Source organism: Myripristis murdjan, chromosome 9 (assembly GCF_902150065.1).
Source record: "Myripristis murdjan chromosome 9, fMyrMur1.1, whole genome shotgun sequence".
In the NCBI taxonomy this organism is placed as follows: Eukaryota; Metazoa; Chordata; class Actinopteri; order Holocentriformes; family Holocentridae; genus Myripristis; species Myripristis murdjan.
In genome coordinates, this window is record NC_043988.1 from 33,932,315 (window position 1) to 33,952,462 (window position 20,148).

The following is a 20,148-nucleotide window of genomic DNA, read 5'->3' on the forward strand; positions in this document are numbered from 1 at the left end:
AAGAGCTTTTATTGTGAAATCGAATATCCTTCGCTTTACCGGTGCTGTTTTGCAAAAGCAGGGTTTCGTTTCTTCAAAAGGTGAATATATTGTAGAAATATGGAGGTGTATAAATGTCAGAACAATCATTATATTCTACATTTGTCCAGAAAGGTCTCTGTAAATCAAATGTTAAACTTCTGACCTGAAATAAAACGTCACTCGCTGCAGCTGCAAAACAGCGACTTTCACAAACTCGTTTCCTTTCTTGAACATCAGCCAGGATGAACTGAGTGTGTTTATTTCATCACACAGTAAAAATGTCTCTCAGCTGACTGGTTTGGCTGGTTTTTATCACCAGTTCCTCTTGTGATGGGCAGCAGAACACGCACTAAAAATTTGAGACTGAATCTGCGAAAAAAACACACAATGTTCAAATCTCTTCCTCTGGCTACCTCTGACATTTTTTTTTATTTTAAAAACCAGGAGGCAGATGGAGAGAGCAAAGCTGAACGAGTCTCCGGTTTACCAGTCGCACCCAAACACACCGTTCCTGTCATTCAAATCCAGATTTAGTTTTAGACGTTCCCTCAGGATCTGGATCAGCACCAAAAAAAAAAAAAAGAACAAATACACTAAAAGCGAACAGAGGTAAACATGAACTTACCGACTGAAACAGGCTTTTAAGATTTTCTTCTTTGAACCAGAGGAGGCAGTTCTCTTCTCTGCGTCTCCTTTCTTTACTAAAACAACAAATTCAGACTAAAGAGCAAATTCAGCAAATCTCTGCACACCTGAGAAGCACCTGCACCGAAGAAAAACCTCACAAAAGTTGGAAAAATGACTTTTGACTTTTTCATCTGTAACTCAGGATCATAAGAATGTTTTTCATGATGTTTTCACAAATAAATACAATCCAGTCAACGTGGGATTAAATTGGATTAAACTGAATGGAAGTGGAGATGTGACAGTGCTGCACTCTGATTGGCTGGCAGGTCAAACGAGGTCAAACTGCTGAGGCTTTTCCAGGCTGGCGTGTTATTACAGCGCCCCCTATGGCTCAATATAAGTGCTTTCCTTTGGTACGTCAGTGGCAGGGGAGCTCGACTCTCCATGAGACAAAATTAACAAAAAGTTATTAATGATTGGACGAGTCACTGAACAAAACACAGGAGAAAATTACCAGGGATATAACAGAAATATCATCAGTATCATCATGAAAAATCTGATCATATTTCAAAGCTGATTTCTGAAAAAAAAAAAAAAAAAACCTGAATATGAGGATTTGTAAAAAGTATTTTAGTCAGTATTAGTTTCTGATTACATTCAGATGAAAAATTCAGATGAACAAAAAAAAAAAAAAGACCAATTCAGGAAATTTATTTCAGGTTTGCATTCAAATTCAGTTTTTCTTCAGTTCCTTTGTCTTTTTTTGTTTTTTAGCTGTGGTGTTTAAAGAGCCTCTGAGCACTGACGTGAAGTTTTTCACTTTGTTTTCCAGAAGCAAACCTCAAATTCCTTCAGTTATGGGGATAAAGAATCAAAATGTAAAGCAGAGATATGAAATGTCCTTTAGAATGGGAACCAATTCACGGCGCGATTTCACTCTAGATTTTTAGAATTATTCTTCAAAATGATGCATGATAAAAAAAAAAAAATTGTGCATCAGGAATGAGTAGTTGCAAACTTTTTGGCTTTTTCTAAAACCTCTCAAGTCGTGGAAATGCTCAGATCAATTTTCCAGACTTTTCCAGAGCTTTTACAGCCTCGCAGAACAAAACAAACCAGAAAACCTAATTTTCTTACGCAGCGTGCCAGATGTGTTCATATCAGCAATAATACACACAGCCAAAGGTTTCTTCTCTTTATTTAATCTTTTTACATTATGCACATTAAGTTGATTTTAATACAGTTCGTACAGAAACTGATGTGCAGCGTGCAGATCAGTTTTGTTTTTCTCCATCATTTCATCTAATTTCTTCTATTTTTTTTTCCCTCAAAGAGAAGAGCAGCAGCTTCTGAGCTCACTGATGTCTGTTTTGTCAGTGCCGGACAAATCCTGCATCAACCATATCCACAGACAATTATCTGCAATAAATAAAGCGATAACCTGATTTTATGGCCACTAACCAGTTTTAGTTACCGGGAAAATAAAACACCAGTTGTTGTTTTTTTTTTCCCCCAACAGGCAGCAGATGGTTCATTGAATCTCTCTTTGCATACTGAGCAGGATGAACGTCTGCCGTTAAAAAAATAATAACCATATCCTGAATAATGAACAAATGGAGTTTAAACTGCATACAGAGGAGGAGCAGAACCATTATCAACCGTAAAAAAAAAACAGATTTTTTACCCTCAAACCCGGAGCCAAGCTGGAGATCTGGGTTGATTTGCAGCATCATGAATGTTAATAAAGACTGGAAATATGTCAAATATGTCAAATAGTCTGATGGTGTTCAGTCTTTCTTGCTTCCTGCATCACGATTTGCATCACAATTTCAATTTTTTCAGTCTCCTTTTTGAATTGGATTCCCTCAAGAGGCTGGAAACCGTCACTAGTGCTTCAGAAGTTTAACAAATAGAGGAAAAATCAGTTTTGGGGGATGATGATAAAATTGTGAAGCAGGAAAAAAAAAAAAAAAAAGACCGTTTCAGACCCTCAGACCCGGACAAGAGCTGGAGAATTTTCAGTTTCATGAATGTTAATAAAGACTGGAAATATGTCAAACACGTCTGATGGTTTTCAGCCGTTTTGGCTTGATTTTCAACACACACACACACACACACACACACACACACACACACACACACATACACAAAAAAAAAATAGAGGAATAATCAGTTTTGGGGATGAGAATAAAATTGTACAGCAGAAAAATAAAATCTCTTTCAGGTTGAGAGGAACTGATTTCAATCGAGTTTTTAGGATTACTCTTCACAATTATGCATGAAATTATAATAAAATAAAATAAAAACGATGCATTGATTTCAGTTGGGCATCAGGATTCAATTATTATTTATTTTTAAATTTTTATTATTTGTGTTTTAAGTCAGTTTAATCCCTCCTCTACTGGGCCTCACTGGTTTCTACTCTGGTTCTTATTTTTATTTTTCCGCGGGCTTTTCTAAAACTTCTCAAGTCATGGAAATGATCTGACTAATTTTCTAGACGTTTCCCGATCTGCATGAGGGTCGACATCTATTTATTAAAATTATTATCATAAACTGTGTGTGTTGTTCCAGCTCCTATCGGTTTCCAACAGATGACCATGTAGTTCAGAGATTACTTGATGCTGTTTTAATGTTGTTTTTTGTGTTTTTTTTTTTGACAGCAGCGATGGCAAAATGAGCATCCGACTGGACAAATGTTTTCCCAGAATGCCGCCTGGCGAATAAACGGCCAAAAGAAAAACTGTGAAACCCTGAACTCGTCTTTCCAGCCGCTGGCCGGGGCTGTGCTCCGGAGGCCGGCCTGCAGCTCCCACATTCAAACCAATCAATGTGTTTTGCAGCAAATCAATCAAGTAGTAAAGAAACCGTTGTGTGTGTGTGAGTGTGTGTGTGAGTGTGAGTGTGTGAGGTCTCCGCAGACCGCTGACAGGAAACAGAAACAGAAAAAGCAGAGCAGCTCTCGGCCGAGGTCAGGTTCTTGCGTCGTCCACAGACGGGAGTCTCTGAGGCCGCGGCGCCGCTCTGCTCGCCGCTCTGCTCGCCGCTCCGCTGCCATCACGTCACGTCACTTCCTGCCCTCGTGGTTCTGCGTGGCTCGCTCCATGCGCCGGTACCAGAACTTCACCTTGGTGTTCTCCATCATGTCGTCGAAGGCCTGCAGGCCCTCCATCACCCTGAGCACGCCGAACACCGCCTGCACAAAGCAACGCAAAAAGAAAAGCTTCAGATGAGAGAATCTGATGTGATTTTATTCTCGTCTGACAGTCTGTGCCACGTGGAAATTATACTCACATTTATACACTGTGATTATACATCTATTTTATTTATACATATTCTGTTCTATAGATATTTTGCAGGTATATTTCATTACACATGAAGTCTGTGCAAGGGCTCACAGGTGAAAGCTCTATAGATATTCTATCCATATATTTCAGTATATTCTATTTTTTATTACTCTTGCAGGGTATGCAAGAGGGTTTTTCTTTTTTTTTCTTATATTCTTCATATTGATCCACTTTATTTATTTTGTTACTTGTTGTGTTTTATTTTTCTAAAGATGCAGATTTCTCCTGCTGTTCAGAGGGATGCTGGGGATTATCAAGCACCTCTGAGGCTTCTGTTGTTCTGGTCATTTTCAAAAGGAAAAGACGTGTTGCTCCACGTTTGCAGAGAGATTAGAAGGTTTTAAGCAGAAGTCTGCTTTTATTTATTCTGTCTAATCAAACGAGCATCGCGGTTTTTGAAATCTTTACACAGAAAATGATCAGGAGTCACTGCTAAATCTGTCTGAGGAGCCTTAAAGCAGCTGAAACGATAAAGCCACGGTTCAGTTTGTGCTGCAGTTTTTTGGCCATGATTTCAGTTTTGGTTCAGTTTGTTTTGTACATCAGGGAGGAAAAAAAAAACACGACTATTTGTAACGTACTCTTATTGGCAAAAATGATGTTTTTTTCATTTGGAGATTTGGGATAACAAAATTAAATCAGCAAATTTTCTTTCTGTTTAGACTTTGCACATTGCTTTTTGCACACGGGGTTGTATTTAGATCTTATTCTGTTGTACTTAGATCTTATTCTGTTGTACTTAGATCTTATTCTTTATTTTTTTATTTTTTATTTACTTAATCTGTGGATACTGCTGAAAAACTGCAAATTTCCTGCGGGATGAATAAAGTATCTATCTATCTATCTATCTTAAAACAAACATAAACCACCTTCAGTGTATTAATTCATCAGCTCAGTGTGTGATTAGATGGCTCTGTGTGTGTGTGTGTGTGTGTGTGTGATGTGTCAGTGACGCTGCACTGTGCGGGGTGTGTTACGGGCAGCCCTGCTCACCAGGTCTGCCAGGTTGGGCTCCTCTCCACCCATGAACTTCCTCTTCTTGCCGATGGCGGCCACCCAGTCGTTGACGGCCTTGTAGAGATCCTGCCTCACGTCGTCCTGCAGGTTGTGTCTGCAGGGAAAAAAAAAAAAAACATGTAAACTTAACACACTTCCCAAATGAAACACTGACTTTAATGTTACAGAAAAAAAACTAAACAGAAGAAAAGAACATGATCATCCATCACCGTGCAGAAAAGTGTCTTTTTTTCCCAACAACCACACAAATCAGTGGCTCTCAAACTGTTTTAGTTTCAGTCTCTCTTCACTTGAATACAATTTTTTACTCAGAAAACCACCAGCGGTCACCTGATGACCCACTTTCAGAAGAATCGAACATTACAAATAAGAAAAGTAGGTACAGAGTTGCAGTTTGCGCCTCCTGAGCAGACTGATCTGAAGTCTGTGGCCGTAACATTTCTGTAAATCAGCAGTTCAGGTTTTTTCTTTTCCGGCTGCTTCTTCTGGCTCAGTTTAAGAGCCTCACAGCCTCTCTTTTTTTTCTATTATCAGATTTCTTTCATGTACCCCCTGCAGTACCTCCGAGCACCACTAGGGCTTTGTGTAACCCCATGTAAGAAATGTGGATATAAATAAAATGTGTATTTACATTTAAAATACATTTTCTTAGTATTTCTGTTTGGACGCTGGTCTTTGCAGAAGTGAAACAGAGACACTTTGTGCCGCAGAGGATGTTGTCGTCCAATCTCTACTGTCCTCCATGTCCTGCTGTTTCTTTATTTTTAGTTTGCATGTCTTCTTGGCCGCTCACCTGCTCTTCAGTCTTTTGGCGATGATAAACATGGCGGCGGCGCCGACGTATTTAGCGAAGAAGCCTTCGTACGTGCCGAACTTGCCCTCGCGGACGATGTAGTCGAAGGAGGCCAGGGCCTCGCCGGTGGTCCGGTACACATTGGGAGAGATGAGGTGCACGAGCCAGTCGTCGGCCCACTGCCGCCACTTCATCTCCTCTCTGATGGACGACACACACACACACACACACACGCACACACACACGCACACACACCAGAAACAGCAGGACTGGAGTTTACAAACCAAACCTGGACTCCAGTTTGTTCCCAGACCTGCAGAATCACCTTGAAGAGAAACCAGTCAGCAAAACTTCTCTTCTTTAATTTTATTTTAAAGTAACAGCTCTGAGGAACAGTTGTGAGGAATGTGACACAGAATAAGAAAACAATTAAGGAACTGTTACCACAACTGATATTCTCATCACCATCCCTGTTGCTGTGACTGTAAGCTCACATCGTCGTCATTCCTCCATGATCCCAGGCAGAGGTGCATGAAGCTGTGTGTGTGTGTGTGTGTGTGTGTGTGAAAAACACTGAGACAACACTGCGACAACACTCAGAGGACAGAAGCTGCATCAGTGTGAACGTAAATGACACCAAAACATGTCAGAGACTCTCAGCTGTGTTTTTTTTCCTCCGTTTTCTGTTCAAAAATGCTTATAATGGTACAGGGAAAAAAATATAAATTGCATCAACATTTCAGCAAATTCCACAATATTCTGCCTTTTAAAGCTGATTCCGTTTACATGATCAAATTTTGCGATTTGGTCTGTGTTTTCTGGAAATCATAGGGTACAACTAGATTTTCAAACTAAAAGCCAGTCGAAAGTCCAATCATCCAACGTTTTCTGATGAGAATTTCTCAAGAGTCCCCTCCCCCCCCCCACCACCTCTGGCACTGCTACTACTGACAATACTACAAGAGGATTTGACTGCCAAAATGGAGATTATGCACTTACAACTACCACCACAACCTGCCATATTAACACTACTAATAATAATAACCATGGCAGAGCTCCACATGGGCCTCCTGCACTGACGGCAGTAATGTGTCGGTGCAGATGTTGCAGATGTGCAGTGTGTCAGCATGCAAGGGATGTGACCTGACGTACTTCTGCAGGCTCTTCTCGGGGTACATGTGCTGCGTCTCGTCCAGACTCAGCATCAGCCAGTACTTGTTGTTGTACTCCGTCACCTCCTTCCCGCGCTCGTTCACCGACTTCATCTCCGGGTAGCAGCGCAGGATCTCCTCCAGGCTCTTCTCCCTGCAGACCAAGCAGCCAGAGCAGCCGGGCGGCGGGTTAGCACCTCGACTCACGCGTCAATAAAACTGCAGGAAACGCTGCGATGCGACGGGTTCAGCTCTCAGCTCTGCATGACGCGTGTTCTCCCCACAAAACTCATTTCTACTTGCAGAGCTTTAGCCACGTCTTGCCACATGAAATCAACACCGTCTGAGGGACTCACCTGCCGACCAGGTACGTCTTCAGGGAGCTGATGATGACAGACGAGTCGTTCAGTTGCTGCAAAAACAAGGAGCCAAAAGACCGGAGAGAGAGAAAAAAAAAATATATTAGTATATCATATTGGGTTTCTTCAACATATTAAATTCATCTTATTGGAGAAAAAAATCATATTTACTGGATAAGTTCCCAGATCATAACAGACTGATTTCTCTTTCTGCATGTTATTAATTTGAGGACCTTTACACATTATTAAGAAATTAATACAAATTAACGTAACTGGATTTCAGCACATCAGGGATAAATACAACTCTCTTCTTTGTAAATCATAATTTTGTGCATTTTTCAGGATGAACAGTGAAAACAGAGCAACGCTAATGAGGCTGTTGTCCTAATATGTTTTTTTTTTTTTTTTTAAACTGTCATTAAGTTTTAGTATTACTAATTTTGTTATTATTACTTTTTTATGTATTCATTCTCCTTTTTTCCTCCTGGGCATGGGGAGGGGTGTAGGGACATGCCTTACTGTAATTATTATTATTTATGTATTTAATTACCTCATTATTTATTAACTCATTTTTATAGTATTATTTTATATTCTGATTTAAATGTCTTGTTTTATTATGTTTGCAAAACCACTATGAATAAAATGTTTAAAAAATTAAAAACATATCATGGCAAGACGACCGTGGCCCACTGGATGGACAGTTTTGTTTCAAGATGCTTCCTGTTGGATCTCTGGACAGAAATAAAGTCAAACGGACAAACAGCAACACTGAGATGTTGCTCTATCAAAGCACAAAGAGTTTACATTTTCAGTTAAATGCTAAACGTGTTTTTGCTGGTGAGTCACGCAGCAGAGCTCCTGTGGTTTAAAATATCCATCATATAAACAACATTTAAGAGCAATAATCGTTTCCAAAATACACGACACAACAGTGAAAGGGTAAGCAAGTAATATTATACATTTTAAATATGTGATTAATCATAATTAATCCATGACTACAGTGTGAATAACGTGATTTAAAAAGTAAATTATTTGACAGCCCAAAATGGATTTGCAACAGTGCAAACACCGGCTTCCACATGAAGGAGGGTGTCGCGATACATTTCATTTTTATTAAAATCAACAAAATGCAACATGCAGCAACTTCTACTTAGGAGATGCTGAACAAGAAATTGTACCGCTCACATGTCAAAATTCATATGACAATCATAATATTCAGTTTGAACGTTAAAAAAAAAAAAAAAAAAAAAAAAAAAATCAGAAAAGAGCCTGTGTCCACATGTCGCCTCAGACTCGGTCAAACTGCTCAGCTGTTCCCGTCGGCGGGGAAAAACAAACGGAAGCCGCGTGCAAAACAAATTCGCCTGAAGACACAAACAACTGTTTACACCGGGGAAATGTGCTCCCTGAAACCTGCCACGCTGGTTTGTTCACATGCTGGAATCCGTCCCGTGAGTCCTCATTACCTTTATGCTTTCACCTCATTCTGTTTGTTTGTTAGCAGGATGTCTCTGAAAGTTCTGCATGAAACTCTGTGGAGAGATCACCGGGCAAGACAGAACTGATTCGCTGAGGCGGTGGGTGAGAGATTCCCAGTGATTCTGCATGTTTAATGTAAAATCCACAAAATATACAAACTCCATGTTCCTGCTGATCTTCTCCCAAAGCCTTATCCTCCCTTTTCTCCAGCTGTAGGTTATTCCACTACGATATGAAAATTAACTTTCAGAGACTTTCAGGGACATCAACTGAACTCCTATCACTTTTTCTTCCTGGAAACATTTAAAATTTGGACCTCATTCTTGACGATTTTTGACGTGACACGTTACTTCTCAACACGGTGTAAACTTCTCCCATGTCTACAGCACCGTCCAAGTGATTTTTGGAGAAAGCTGTCAGCCAATGTTTGATGTCTAGTAGGCCATCCTGAAGGTCTGTGAGGCTGACTTTGGCATCAGGTTTGACTGGCAGGTAAAGTTGTGAGTCGTCTGCATAGAAACGTAACCGATTGTTATGGTTGCGCATGATTTAAAGCACCATCCCAGTGATTCTGCATTTGTAGGGTAATATCTACAAAATGTATAAACTTCATGTTCCTGCTGATCTTCTCCCCAAGCAAGCAGTGGGATTTTAGAGCTGCAAAATCATTTCTCCAGCTGTTGGTTTCCATTCATTCCAATACGATATGAACATGAACTTTCAGAGCCTTCAGACTTTCTTCAGTCCAGTTTTCCATCAGCGGAATTAAGTCCTCCACATGAGTTTTCCTAAAAGCAGCAGCACTGTTGGGTTTTCAGGACTTTTTCAAACTGAAACACTCCCTCCCCCTCCTCTTCCTCCGCCAGGGAAAATAGTCCCCGGGGAAACGTTTTGCTTTCCACATCCAATTATCAGCTGTGTGGTTTCTGAATGTTGAGGAACATTATAAAAACATTATAAGCCCGGTGTTTCAACCAGAAATTCACATTTTGAAAGTCAACGGGTTTTGATTCTATGTTTTGAAATCTTTAGTTCCCCCTCATGATTTGCAAAATGGTTTGTTGCAATTTAAAATGTGAGAAAAATGTGGGCAAAACATTCAAAATCATTGGAATGGTTCTTCTTTTTTTGGGAAACATGCAACCTGTGGAACTGTGTCTTGACAACAGCACAGTGTTAGAGGCACACACTTTACTGAGTGAATTATAGTTTATTAATGTTTCTGACGCTATGATCATTAACTTTTGTAGTCTTCATCACCCACTATGTCTTGATTTAAGACGTTATGATACTAAATGAAAGAGACAGACAAACTGAAACTCATCAGACTGGCTATACTGCAATAACCGACTGACTTTGGATTTTAATTTAATTTTTTTTTTTAACAGTGACTAAGAACTGAACACACTAAATTCACAAAAACATAAGCTTTAGATGATCATGGAACGTCAAAAACACAGAGCCCAATTCTAAAACTAAAAAGCCGCTTATCTGCAGGCTCCTGCTTCAGATACGAGAGGTTTGTTCTCTCCGCAAAAACTTGAGAAGAACGTTCTTGCAAGGACGCAAGAACCAAATGAACATCCTCAAAACTTATAACTGTCTTAATGTTTGTGGACAATCGAGGCGTCCACACAGAAAGGTCCAAACACGGCCACACCAGAGCCCTGAAGCACCTTAAACACAACACGGACTCTCTCACCAGGTCGCTGTTCACCATCAGGATAGGAACTTTTCTGTAGGTCGACCACTTGATCTCCTGCCGCATCACCGGGTTCACCTCCACGATCTCGTAGGGCAGCCCGTGGTAGTCCAGGAAGGCCCGGACCTTGGAGCAGAAGGGACACGTCTTGTACTGGTACAGAGTCAACTTCAGATCGCCTCCTGCCGCCTGAAAAGACACCAAGGAGATGATCAACCAGCGCCTCTGCAGGGATCACACACAAATCTGACCAGCACCACGGACAGTTTGATGTAGAATTTTAATCATCACAAAAACAGTTTTCTTGTAATTTTTTAAACAAATGAAGACATGAAGTGTCCATATCGCCGAGGCAGCTTCAGTAGACCGACAGGTTTGGATTATATTAGAAACTGTCAACTCTAATGGAGAAGAGCTTGACTCGTAAATTCAAATGTCAAATTTAATGCATCAGACGCCTTTCACAAGCATTTAGACACAAGCAATCTGATGCAGCATCACTGAGCTGACATTTTAATTCGTAATTTTAATCATCAGAAACACAGTTTTCTTGTAATCTTAAAAAAAAAAAAAAAAAAAAAAAAACACATTTTTGCAATTTTCAGGGTTTTTTTTGGTTGTTTTTTGGGGTTTTTGGTTGGATGTTTGTTAATTTTATGTTAATATTTTTATATATATTTGTTGGGTTTTTTTCTTCGAATTTTTTTCTAATTTTTTTTTCTAACATTCTAGTGATTTTTTTTTTTTTTTTTTTGCTAATTTGCAAGTTACATTTCTCCCCATGTTTCTGAAAGAAACTATGTGAATTTGCTCAGGTGTCTAAAAATGAAGTCACTATAAATTGTCACATTGCCAAAAAGTAGGAGTGACTTATTTTAACACAGTGTTATAATCTCACCCTTTTGTCAGGATTGGCATCAGAACAATTTAACACTTAATATATTTAATATGTATAATATATTTTCTTATCAGGGATCCCAAGGCAAAATCATCCCAAGTAAATGGCTCAATGAAAGTCAGCTTGGGGGTTGAAAATCTCTGCAGTGGAAGACTAGAAGACTAAAGACCTGCAGGCTGGAGCTGACTGATATATCGTTATTGTATCGCCATCTAGACAGATATTTAAGACATCAATATCTCAAAAGGAAACAATATGGACAATATCAAATTTGGGCTTAGGGTTAGCCTGAGACACTGATTGGTCTGTTCTGATCAATAAAATACTTTGTGAAGTCACTGCATTTTCTACATCCAGTTGGTGTTATGATGCTGTTATCTGTATTTTTTTTTTTTTTTTTTTTTTTTTTTGAAGGCTTAATTTTCAATGTTGCTACACTTCAAATTTCAATTAACCCACAGCCATATTGCATACTGTATCATTATCGAGATATTTTGTCCATATAATGCAGCTTTAACACAGACAGCGTGTAAAGTGTGGTTTGATGCAGCTTCCTCTTCTGCTACACATCAAAATACACACTCATGTCCACTGTCTCAGCTCCACCTGTCCAGTCTGATGCAGTTCAGGTCAGCAGCTCTGCCATCAATTCTACCTTTTAACAAAGTTTATAATGTTCAGTTTGTGTTGACATTGTGGACAGCGTGTCACTTTAATTCTGTGTTCATTACTGAGGTTGTAGTTTGCAGAGGTCTGCTACTGGACTGCATTATATTGAGCGGTGTTTCTGATTTTTTGTCCTCCCTGTTTTACGACATGAGGGGGGACAGAATAGTGGAAACAGCTGTCAGTAAAGTGCAGTCCAGTCCAGCAGCAGCACTAACTATGAGCTCAATGCCAAACATAGAGGTGAATGAACACCTCTATTACTGTGACAACAAGACAAGCTGAGCATTACAGACAGCAGGAGAGGAAACATTATGGCACAGCTGGATTAGAATAGATCAAATTAGATTAGATTATCCAGGTAGAGCTGATGAAGCGGCCACTCAGTGTAATCTCCTGCTCTGTGACCCTTGACCTCTCAGGCTGTCCTGCCGTGACTCTCCTCATGGAAGCTGGCGGCGTCCTGCCGTGAGACACATGTCTGAGCGCAGACAGCGGCCCGGGCGGACAGACAGGTACCTTGGCGTCCTGCTCGGCCAGGTGCTGCTGGACGGACAGCCTGACGGTCTGGTACAAGCCGAGTCCTCCTCCGAGCAGGAAGGCGCAGCCCAGCGCCCTGCAGCCGCTGCCGCCGAGCAGCCGGGCCCGGAGCCCCGCACCGCCGGTCCCGTACGCCCTCCTGGACCCGCAGGCCGCCAGGTTCCCCACCGACACCGGGACGGTCCCGGCTCGGCGGGCCGGAGCCTCCAGTAGCATCCAGCCGACCTTACCGAGCCTTCTGGCGCAGGCGGCTGCCATCTTGGCTTTACATAAACTCCCACAATGCCCCGCGAGGAAGAAGGGGGAGGAGGAGGAGGAGCCCCCCCCCTCCCTCTTATGTGCATTTATTTATTTATTCATTTATATATTTATTAATCTATTTGTTTTTTTGTTTATTCATTCATTCATTCATTTATTTTCCGAAACATAAGTTCAACATAAAATTAACTAAATAAATAATATAATTATAAAATATATATAAAGGAGCAGCAATGTAAATAAGTAATTAGTAATAAAAACAGTAATACTAATAGTTTTATTATTTATTTTTTTGTTTATTTATTTAAATGAGAGAGAAGGTTTCAATAAATGCATTAAAGGCTGTACATATATTCTTTTTTAAATTGGTGATACTGTTAACGAGACATAGTGTAAAGGAGAAAAAATAAATAAATAAATGACAAATCAAGCAGCTAGACAAACAAACAAACAAGCAAAAATAATGACAAACAACAGCAATGATAACATCATATTACAATGAAAAAGATAGTAAACAGAGAGCAACTAAACAATATGGATTGATTGTGGGAAAAGGGGAGGGGGGCGAGTAAATGAAAGTGAGAAAAGGAGAGAGAGAGAGAGAGAGGAGGGGGAGAAAGGGAGGGGGTGAGAGCGTTAATAATACATATATTCGGTTTGGCTGCTCTCACCTTAGAGGCAGAAACTGACAATATATGCAGTATTGCTTTTCACACAGAACAGTAAATACAACATAGCCAGTTTCTACTGATGTGTTCTCAGCCTCCTGCTCTAATAATGTTCAGTTCAGCCCAAAAAAAAAAAAAAAAAAAAGGCTTTCTGAAGCCAGTTAAGATGCAGACCCACCATCTTTCTTTTAATAACTATGTAATCTTAGTTATTTTAAAACTGATGTTTTATAATGCATGTGTATGAGTGTTTTTTCATTTTCTTCCCTGGGTTTTTCTGTTTTTTTTTTCTCTCTGATTTTAACACCTAGCAAACTTTGTGTTTAGATAAGTGCTATACAAAGAGGTTTCTATATTATTCAAAATAAAATTTAAAAAAATTAAAATTAAAAATTAAAATTAAAAAATAAAAATAAAATAAAATCGCCGCCATGTTTGGCATCATAATCGTAGAAACCAAGTCCAAAATGCTAAATATGAAATATTTTAATATTTTTGTTGGGGTTTGTTCAAGAGCGTCGCGCTGCGTTCACGGCCCGTTCCGAGGCGTCGTGCCACGGCGAGGTGCGTTCAGGAGCATCGGGTGTTCTGAGGAGTTGTGGAGGTTTTTTTTTTTTTTTTTTTTTTCCTCGACCGCAGCAGCGTCTTGGTGGCGAGCAGCAGAGATACCCAGGCAGCCAGCAGCATCCATTTAAAGCATCAGTGTCGGAGTGGAGAACAAACCAGCACATCTACCCCCCGACGGCTGGACCGGGCTCTCCGGCGGGGATGTCGTCGTGTGTCGGACCGGACGGGTTCTACCGGGGCGGCCCGTGTTTCTGTGCTGGCGGCTGGACGGAGCGGAGCGGCGATGGAGGCAGAAGACAAATAAAAATTTGATTATCGCTGGATCCGGCTGGCTAGCGCTAGCTCGCTGGCTAGCTCACAGCTAAGCGTTGGTTGTTTTTTCCCCTCCCAGTTCGCTGGTCGATGTTTCACCCCGAATAAATAAATAACATTATTGTGTTTTTTTTTTTACACTGAAGACATGCTGGAGTCACTGAGGACATTTCCCTCAAGGAGAAAACAGAATAGCTGTGTACGAGCCTCCCAGCGCTGACGTTAGCATCATTCACGTTACATACAGAGAGATATCATTTTTTTTTTCTTTGCTAATCCGTGAGCAAGATGCTGGCAGAGGAGGAGTGAGCCGTGCAGCCGCAACGTGTATGGATACAGACTCCATGAAGGTCATGATACTGAGAGAATGATCATGCTGGAAAAACAGGTAGGACTGTGTCAAATCTCGCTTTTGAAGCTTGTCCATTTTCTTGTAATTGCACCGACTACGTGCGCGCACATACACACACACACACACACACACACACACACACACACACACACACACACACACCTGGGCTGCCTCATTAGCATATCTGTAATTAAGCGTTAATTAAAGCCGCACCTGCTGCTGCAGTCACCGAGCCGACATGCTCCAAAGGATTTAGGTTTTTTTTTTTTTTTTTTTTTGCATTTGAGGCTGATTTTGCAGGAGGTGGTGATCAATACCTTCCTATTGATGGTAGTCCAGCACACATTTTCCTCAGGGCAACCTGTGTGCCATCTCTCTCTCTCTCTCTCTCTCTCTCTCTCTCTCTCTCTCTCTCTCTCTCTCTCTCTCTCTCTCCAGCTGGTGTCCCCCCTCTGTTTGTTGCTCTCTCCATTTAACAATAGCCTCTGTGATATTCTTGGCCTCAGGAGGGGAAGCCTCTCGGAAATGTCCTTCACTAAATACCCTTCACAGCCTCCACTGTCCAAGAATCACGGGTGTGTGTGTGTGAGTGTGTGTAGGAAAAGGGCTATGGACAAAATTTCATACCTCAATATTTATGCCAAATAACCCAAATAGAAGTACAGTATACCATATGACTGTGTGTTCACACTTACCTGTGACAGTGAAAATTATGCATTCTTCAAAAACACTATAATCACTGTCTTAGGCTGCATTAAAATACATTACATACAATACAAAAATACATTACATAAAATACAACAATATTTTAAGTGAAAGTGAAAATTGAGCACCCGCATAATAATACCAACTGGGTGTAGACAATGCATTTACTTCACAATATATATATATATATTTTTTGATCAGTAAATACTGATCACCATCTCAGGCTAACCCCTAATCCTAAATTTGATATCAGAATCAGAAATACTTTATTGATCCAAGGGGGGAAAATATTGAGTTGCAGTCGCTCAAATTCTCCGTTTTTGAAGAATTAAATGATAAGAAAAGGAAAAAGAAATAAGAAATATTAAAAAGTGCCTTATGTGCCTCAGAAATTTATAAAAAATGAGCATTAAGTATAAAGTTGTAACAAAAGGTTGTGCATTATGTGCATTAAGTCTAAATCTGTGCATTAATTAGTGCTAGTTTGACCAAATACTTCGATATCAGTATTGTGATGATATTGTAGGCATGACTATCGGTGCTTTCACTAGATATTTATACAGAGATTTATAATAAACAATCATCAGTGATGTGGATATGATGAACCGATATGATAACATAACAGCTTCACCAGTGTAATAAGTTAGAAAATGTCATCTCTTTACTGTGTTGCAGCCTTTGAAACCAGGAAAAGACTAAACTTAAGTCAGATGACGATATCCAAAATCCAAAACGACATCTTGTCTCATATCACGATATCATTATAGTATCAATATATCGCACAGCTCTAGCGTTAATCCTACAACATTAACCACAGAAATAAGAAACTGAGCATATGTTCTCTTTGAGACGTTGATGTCAGGCATGTTCATATCTAGATAACGATATGATAATGATATATCGCGTCGGGGTGGTGGTGCCTCCTCCTGTCGGCTGCCGTAAAGGCCAAGGCGTCCCGTCAAGACGGCAGAGATCCGGCGTTTTCCAGCTCAGACTGAAGCAGCTCAGGGGAGATTTTCTGAGGGAAACGGGTGCTGGGAGATTTGAGAGGATGTTTCTGTGTTAATCCTCGGGGTCAGGACCCCCTCCGGGATGTCATGGGACGACTAAGAGGATGTTTGTCCTATGATTTATGGAATAGTAGGAGAATACGCACATATATACACACATTTTCAACGCTGCTCCAGGCATGACGTGTGTACAACAATCCCATTTTATCATAATTTACAATTTGAGATGACTCATCCCTGTTTATTAATTACCTGGTATGATTTCTGCTGTCAGGCCTGCTCATTCCTCCAAACACAGGAAGCGACGAGTGCAACACAGGCGTGATGTTTTATAGCAGAATGAGGCTGTTTGCTTAATGTTAGGGTTGGAAAAAAAGCTCCTCAGTTGCATTTTTGTTCCTTTATGCGTCTTCTCTCCCCGCCACACGCTTTTGGTTACACAGCTTTTAATTTGATTCAAACTGGAGGAGTTCAGTCAGTACAGTGCGGATCTCAGCCAGGCGTACCTCCCCTTCTGGGAGAGACACAGCAGCTAATTGTACTGTCAAACGCTTTTAAATTTAGATTTAAATTCCTGTATGATTCAAATATAATGCAGCACAGTATAGAAAATATACCATAAATCTCACAGGGTGTCTCGAGTTTAACTTTTTCCTGTTCTCTCTGTATTGGTTTCACTTTATTACACATATTACACCAATGGCAAAATTCAAAATTACTAGTAAAGGTCTGTCTCTCTCTCTCTCTCTCTCTCTCTCTCTCTCTCTCACACACACATACTCACACACACACACACTAACGACCTGTGAAGATTAGGCAAATAGTCCGCTCATGTATGAAACCGCGACGGCTGTTTTACTCATCATTTTTTACACCGGTGAAGCATCGGGCTATTTAACCTTTTTTAACCCCTGCTCTGACATTTTTTTGTAGTGTTTTGTGTTTCCTGTGTGTATCTGCTTGTTGTTCCTTTGGTTTTGGCAGCAGCGTGTAAACTCTCCCCAAAAATTTTGCCTTTTTTTCCTCCAGCTTCCCATGTTTAGCCAGGTTTGACATTTCAAATGCCATTTTATGTAGCTTAATATTGCAGAGTCCTCCCCTACTTCTTCTGCGGCCTGAATCTTTTTAAAGTTAAACAAAAGCCCCTTTCCTTCCCACATACAAGTCTTTATTAAGAGCTTTAGATTGTGTAAAAATAATTTTGAACGCATCATAGACATAGAGTCAAATTTCAGAATGATTGTCATCTTCGCATTTTTTAAAATGTTGGTTTATTGTCTGATACATTCACAGCTAATTCAAGTGTGTCAAATCTGGTGTTAGCAATATGCCAAGGTCTTTTACACCAGTTTAGACCCATGTTAAATTTAAATTGCTTTAAAGACATTGTAACTTTATTACATTATATGTGATTTCGGCAGTCAAATGCTCATAGTTGTGTGTTTACATGATCCCAAATGTTGTCAGTGTTCAAACTGAGAGAAATCTGTAATTTCAGTCAAGGTAACGGTGCTTTTCACTTGTCAGTCTCGATTGAGCGACCCCTAGGGGCAGAAATTACATGCTGTGTCTTTAATATGCAACCCGAGCCTGTCGGGTCGGGTATCCACATGTTATTGGGCCGGGCTCGGACCAAAATTTAGAAATTAATTTCAGGTTCAGGTCGGGTTCGGTTATGTCAGCGTTACGTTATTTCAGTGAAAAATGACGGACCTACTGTCTGTTCTGGGCAACTTCCTGTACAGTGCTGGAGTTTACGTGACGACGCCGAAGGTAACATGGAGGCTGTTTCAGGTGGAAAATGTGACCTGGCGATGGAGGACGAGCCAAATCTTGGGCTTGGTTCGGGTTCGGACACAAAAAGCAGAATGCCTGTTGGGTTCGGGTCGGGCTCGGTCACGGGTTTGGACCAAAACATGTGTCCCGATCAGCGCTCGTGCGTTTAATATGCAGCTTCATGGTCAAGTGCCTGTAGGCTGATTTCCACTGAGTGAACACAGCCGGGTGTTTAAGTTGACTTACTCTGCTACAGGAGGGCTGTGAGGAGGCATTAGCTCGCTGTTTGGTGGCAGAGAGCCCAACAGGATGAGAGCCGCTGCTTTAAGATGCACAGCTCCCCATTAAATCTGCTGTTTTAAAGGAGCGCTTAACCCCAAACACACACACACACACACATATACAACTGTTTGTCTGCTCTTCTTGCAAAACCTGCCCCCCCCCCCGCCGCCTCCCACCCTCCCTCTTCCCTCCGGTCATATTATTGATGTTTATCCTCTTTTTAAACATTTGTTTGCCTTTCTGGGCTGTCAGAGTCGCATGCTACAGCGTGCAGATAAAGCTGTGAGCTTTTCTGTTGCATTCCATTTTCTCCACTGCGCTCCCGACAGCCAGCGCTCCATTCTTGAAGCTTGACTTCACTCCAAGCAAATCTGACTTCTTTGTCTGATGGAATGTGACAAGAATCAGAGATTTTTTTTTTTTTCTTTCTGTCCCGGGGGTGATTTTTTTTTTTTTTTTTTTTTTTTTTATTGCGAGCATTAGTTTAGTGTGTGGAGGAGGAAGGGACTGTCCTTGAAATCTCTCCTGTATCTCTTTTCTCTCAGTAGAATGAGCAGCCCTGTTGTATGAACAGCATTGCACTGTCACTGGCCTAATATTTAGACATGCTTCAAAGCTGTTTTTTTTATATGATTATTATTTTATTTTCTTGTCGTGCCCAGCCTGGTCTGGCTGTCTGGTCTGCTCAGCTGCTGTGCTGCTGCTCTTCATCCAGACTGATTTGTTTTTCAGATCTGGACTTAAAGGCTCGCTGTCCACGCTGTAATTTACAAGCCACCGGATCAGATTTGTGTCCTCAGACAGTATAATCATTTTGTAGTGACGCTGCGTCCGCGTGCCTTTTCCCATCCAGCAGCTCTGGGCTCAGCAACAAGTCAGTAACATGGCAGTTAAGCCATATTACTGTTGTTTACTGCGTCTGTTTTTATGACAGCATTTTCTATTTGTGGTGCAAAACGAGTCAGAAACGCTGACGACGGAGGAGGCCGGGATCTGCCATTTTGTTCAGGAGGTGTGAAGCCAGTTCAGCAGGCGATATTCTCTCTTGTCATGTTTCCTTCTTGTTTATCATCCTCTATACCCTCACTTTTTGTGACGTGTGACATCAAATCCATCAGAAGAGATGGAAAAATGAGCAAATACATCAAATCTGACCTGGAGCTCAGATGCAATTTGAACCACCTTTTAAATCTTAAAAAAGTAGAAAAGTGAAATCTGATTTGGAAAAGAGCTGAACGATTCGGTAAAAAAAAAAAAAAAAAAAAAAATCATTTTCACTGAAGAAAATGTGCCGTACATGTTTTATTATGTCTGTCGCCCAGGACATCTCTGTAGCACCACAATACCTAAATAATATACCTGCATGTCCTCGGTATTCATTTAGCTGTGCTGCCTTCACTGCAAGACAAATGTGTAAATATAAACTGTCATTTAGCCTCAATATTATTACTAAATGGAGTAGTAACAGTAAGTAATGATTATGTAATAATTAAAAACATTTTAACAGTGGAACATCAACATTAAACATAACTTAGACCTAAACAGCAACAGATAAGGGACAAAACTGGAATCATTATTATTTTATAATTATTATTTTGGTCACATGCACCTTTATCAA

General features: G+C 40.6%; 2 protein-coding genes across 2 annotated transcripts in view; one reads left to right on the forward strand and one right to left on the reverse strand.

The window, feature by feature from the left end:
• Positions 1-1,831: 1,831 nt before the first annotated feature.
• ptgesl (prostaglandin E synthase 2-like) lies at positions 1,832-12,895 on the reverse strand. Its single transcript, XM_030060716.1, has 7 exons — positions 12,580-12,895; positions 10,497-10,685; positions 7,313-7,368; positions 6,958-7,110; positions 5,806-6,006; positions 4,989-5,106; positions 1,832-3,844 (listed from the first exon to the last, which is right to left on the reverse strand). The coding sequence occupies exons 1-7, from the start codon at positions 12,856-12,858 to the stop codon at positions 3,716-3,718; spliced, it is 1,125 nt and encodes a 374-aa protein (XP_029916576.1). The 5' UTR covers positions 12,859-12,895; the 3' UTR covers positions 1,832-3,715.
• A 1,696-nt stretch (positions 12,896-14,591) lies between these two features.
• ralgds (ral guanine nucleotide dissociation stimulator) overlaps positions 14,592-20,148 on the forward strand; it is a 70,327-nt gene continuing 64,770 nt past the window's right edge. Inside the window, exon 1 of the mRNA XM_030060715.1 lies at positions 14,592-14,793. Within this exon, the coding sequence (XP_029916575.1) occupies positions 14,773-14,793 (21 nt within the window). The 5' untranslated portion in view covers positions 14,592-14,772. The remainder of the gene's footprint in view (positions 14,794-20,148) is intronic.

Coding starts and splice junctions, on each gene's coding strand:
- ptgesl (XM_030060716.1), bottom strand. CDS start 12,858: ATGGCAGCCGCCTGCGCCAGAAGGCTCGGTAAGGTCGGCTGGATGCTA. Junction 7,111..7,312: donor AAGACGTACCTGGTCGGCAG/GTGAGTCCCTCA, acceptor CTTGGTCTGCAG/GGAGAAGAGCCTGGAGGAGA. Junction 3,845..4,988: donor AGCCCAACCTGGCAGACCTG/GTGAGCAGGGCT, acceptor TGCTTTGTGCAG/GCGGTGTTCGGCGTGCTCAG.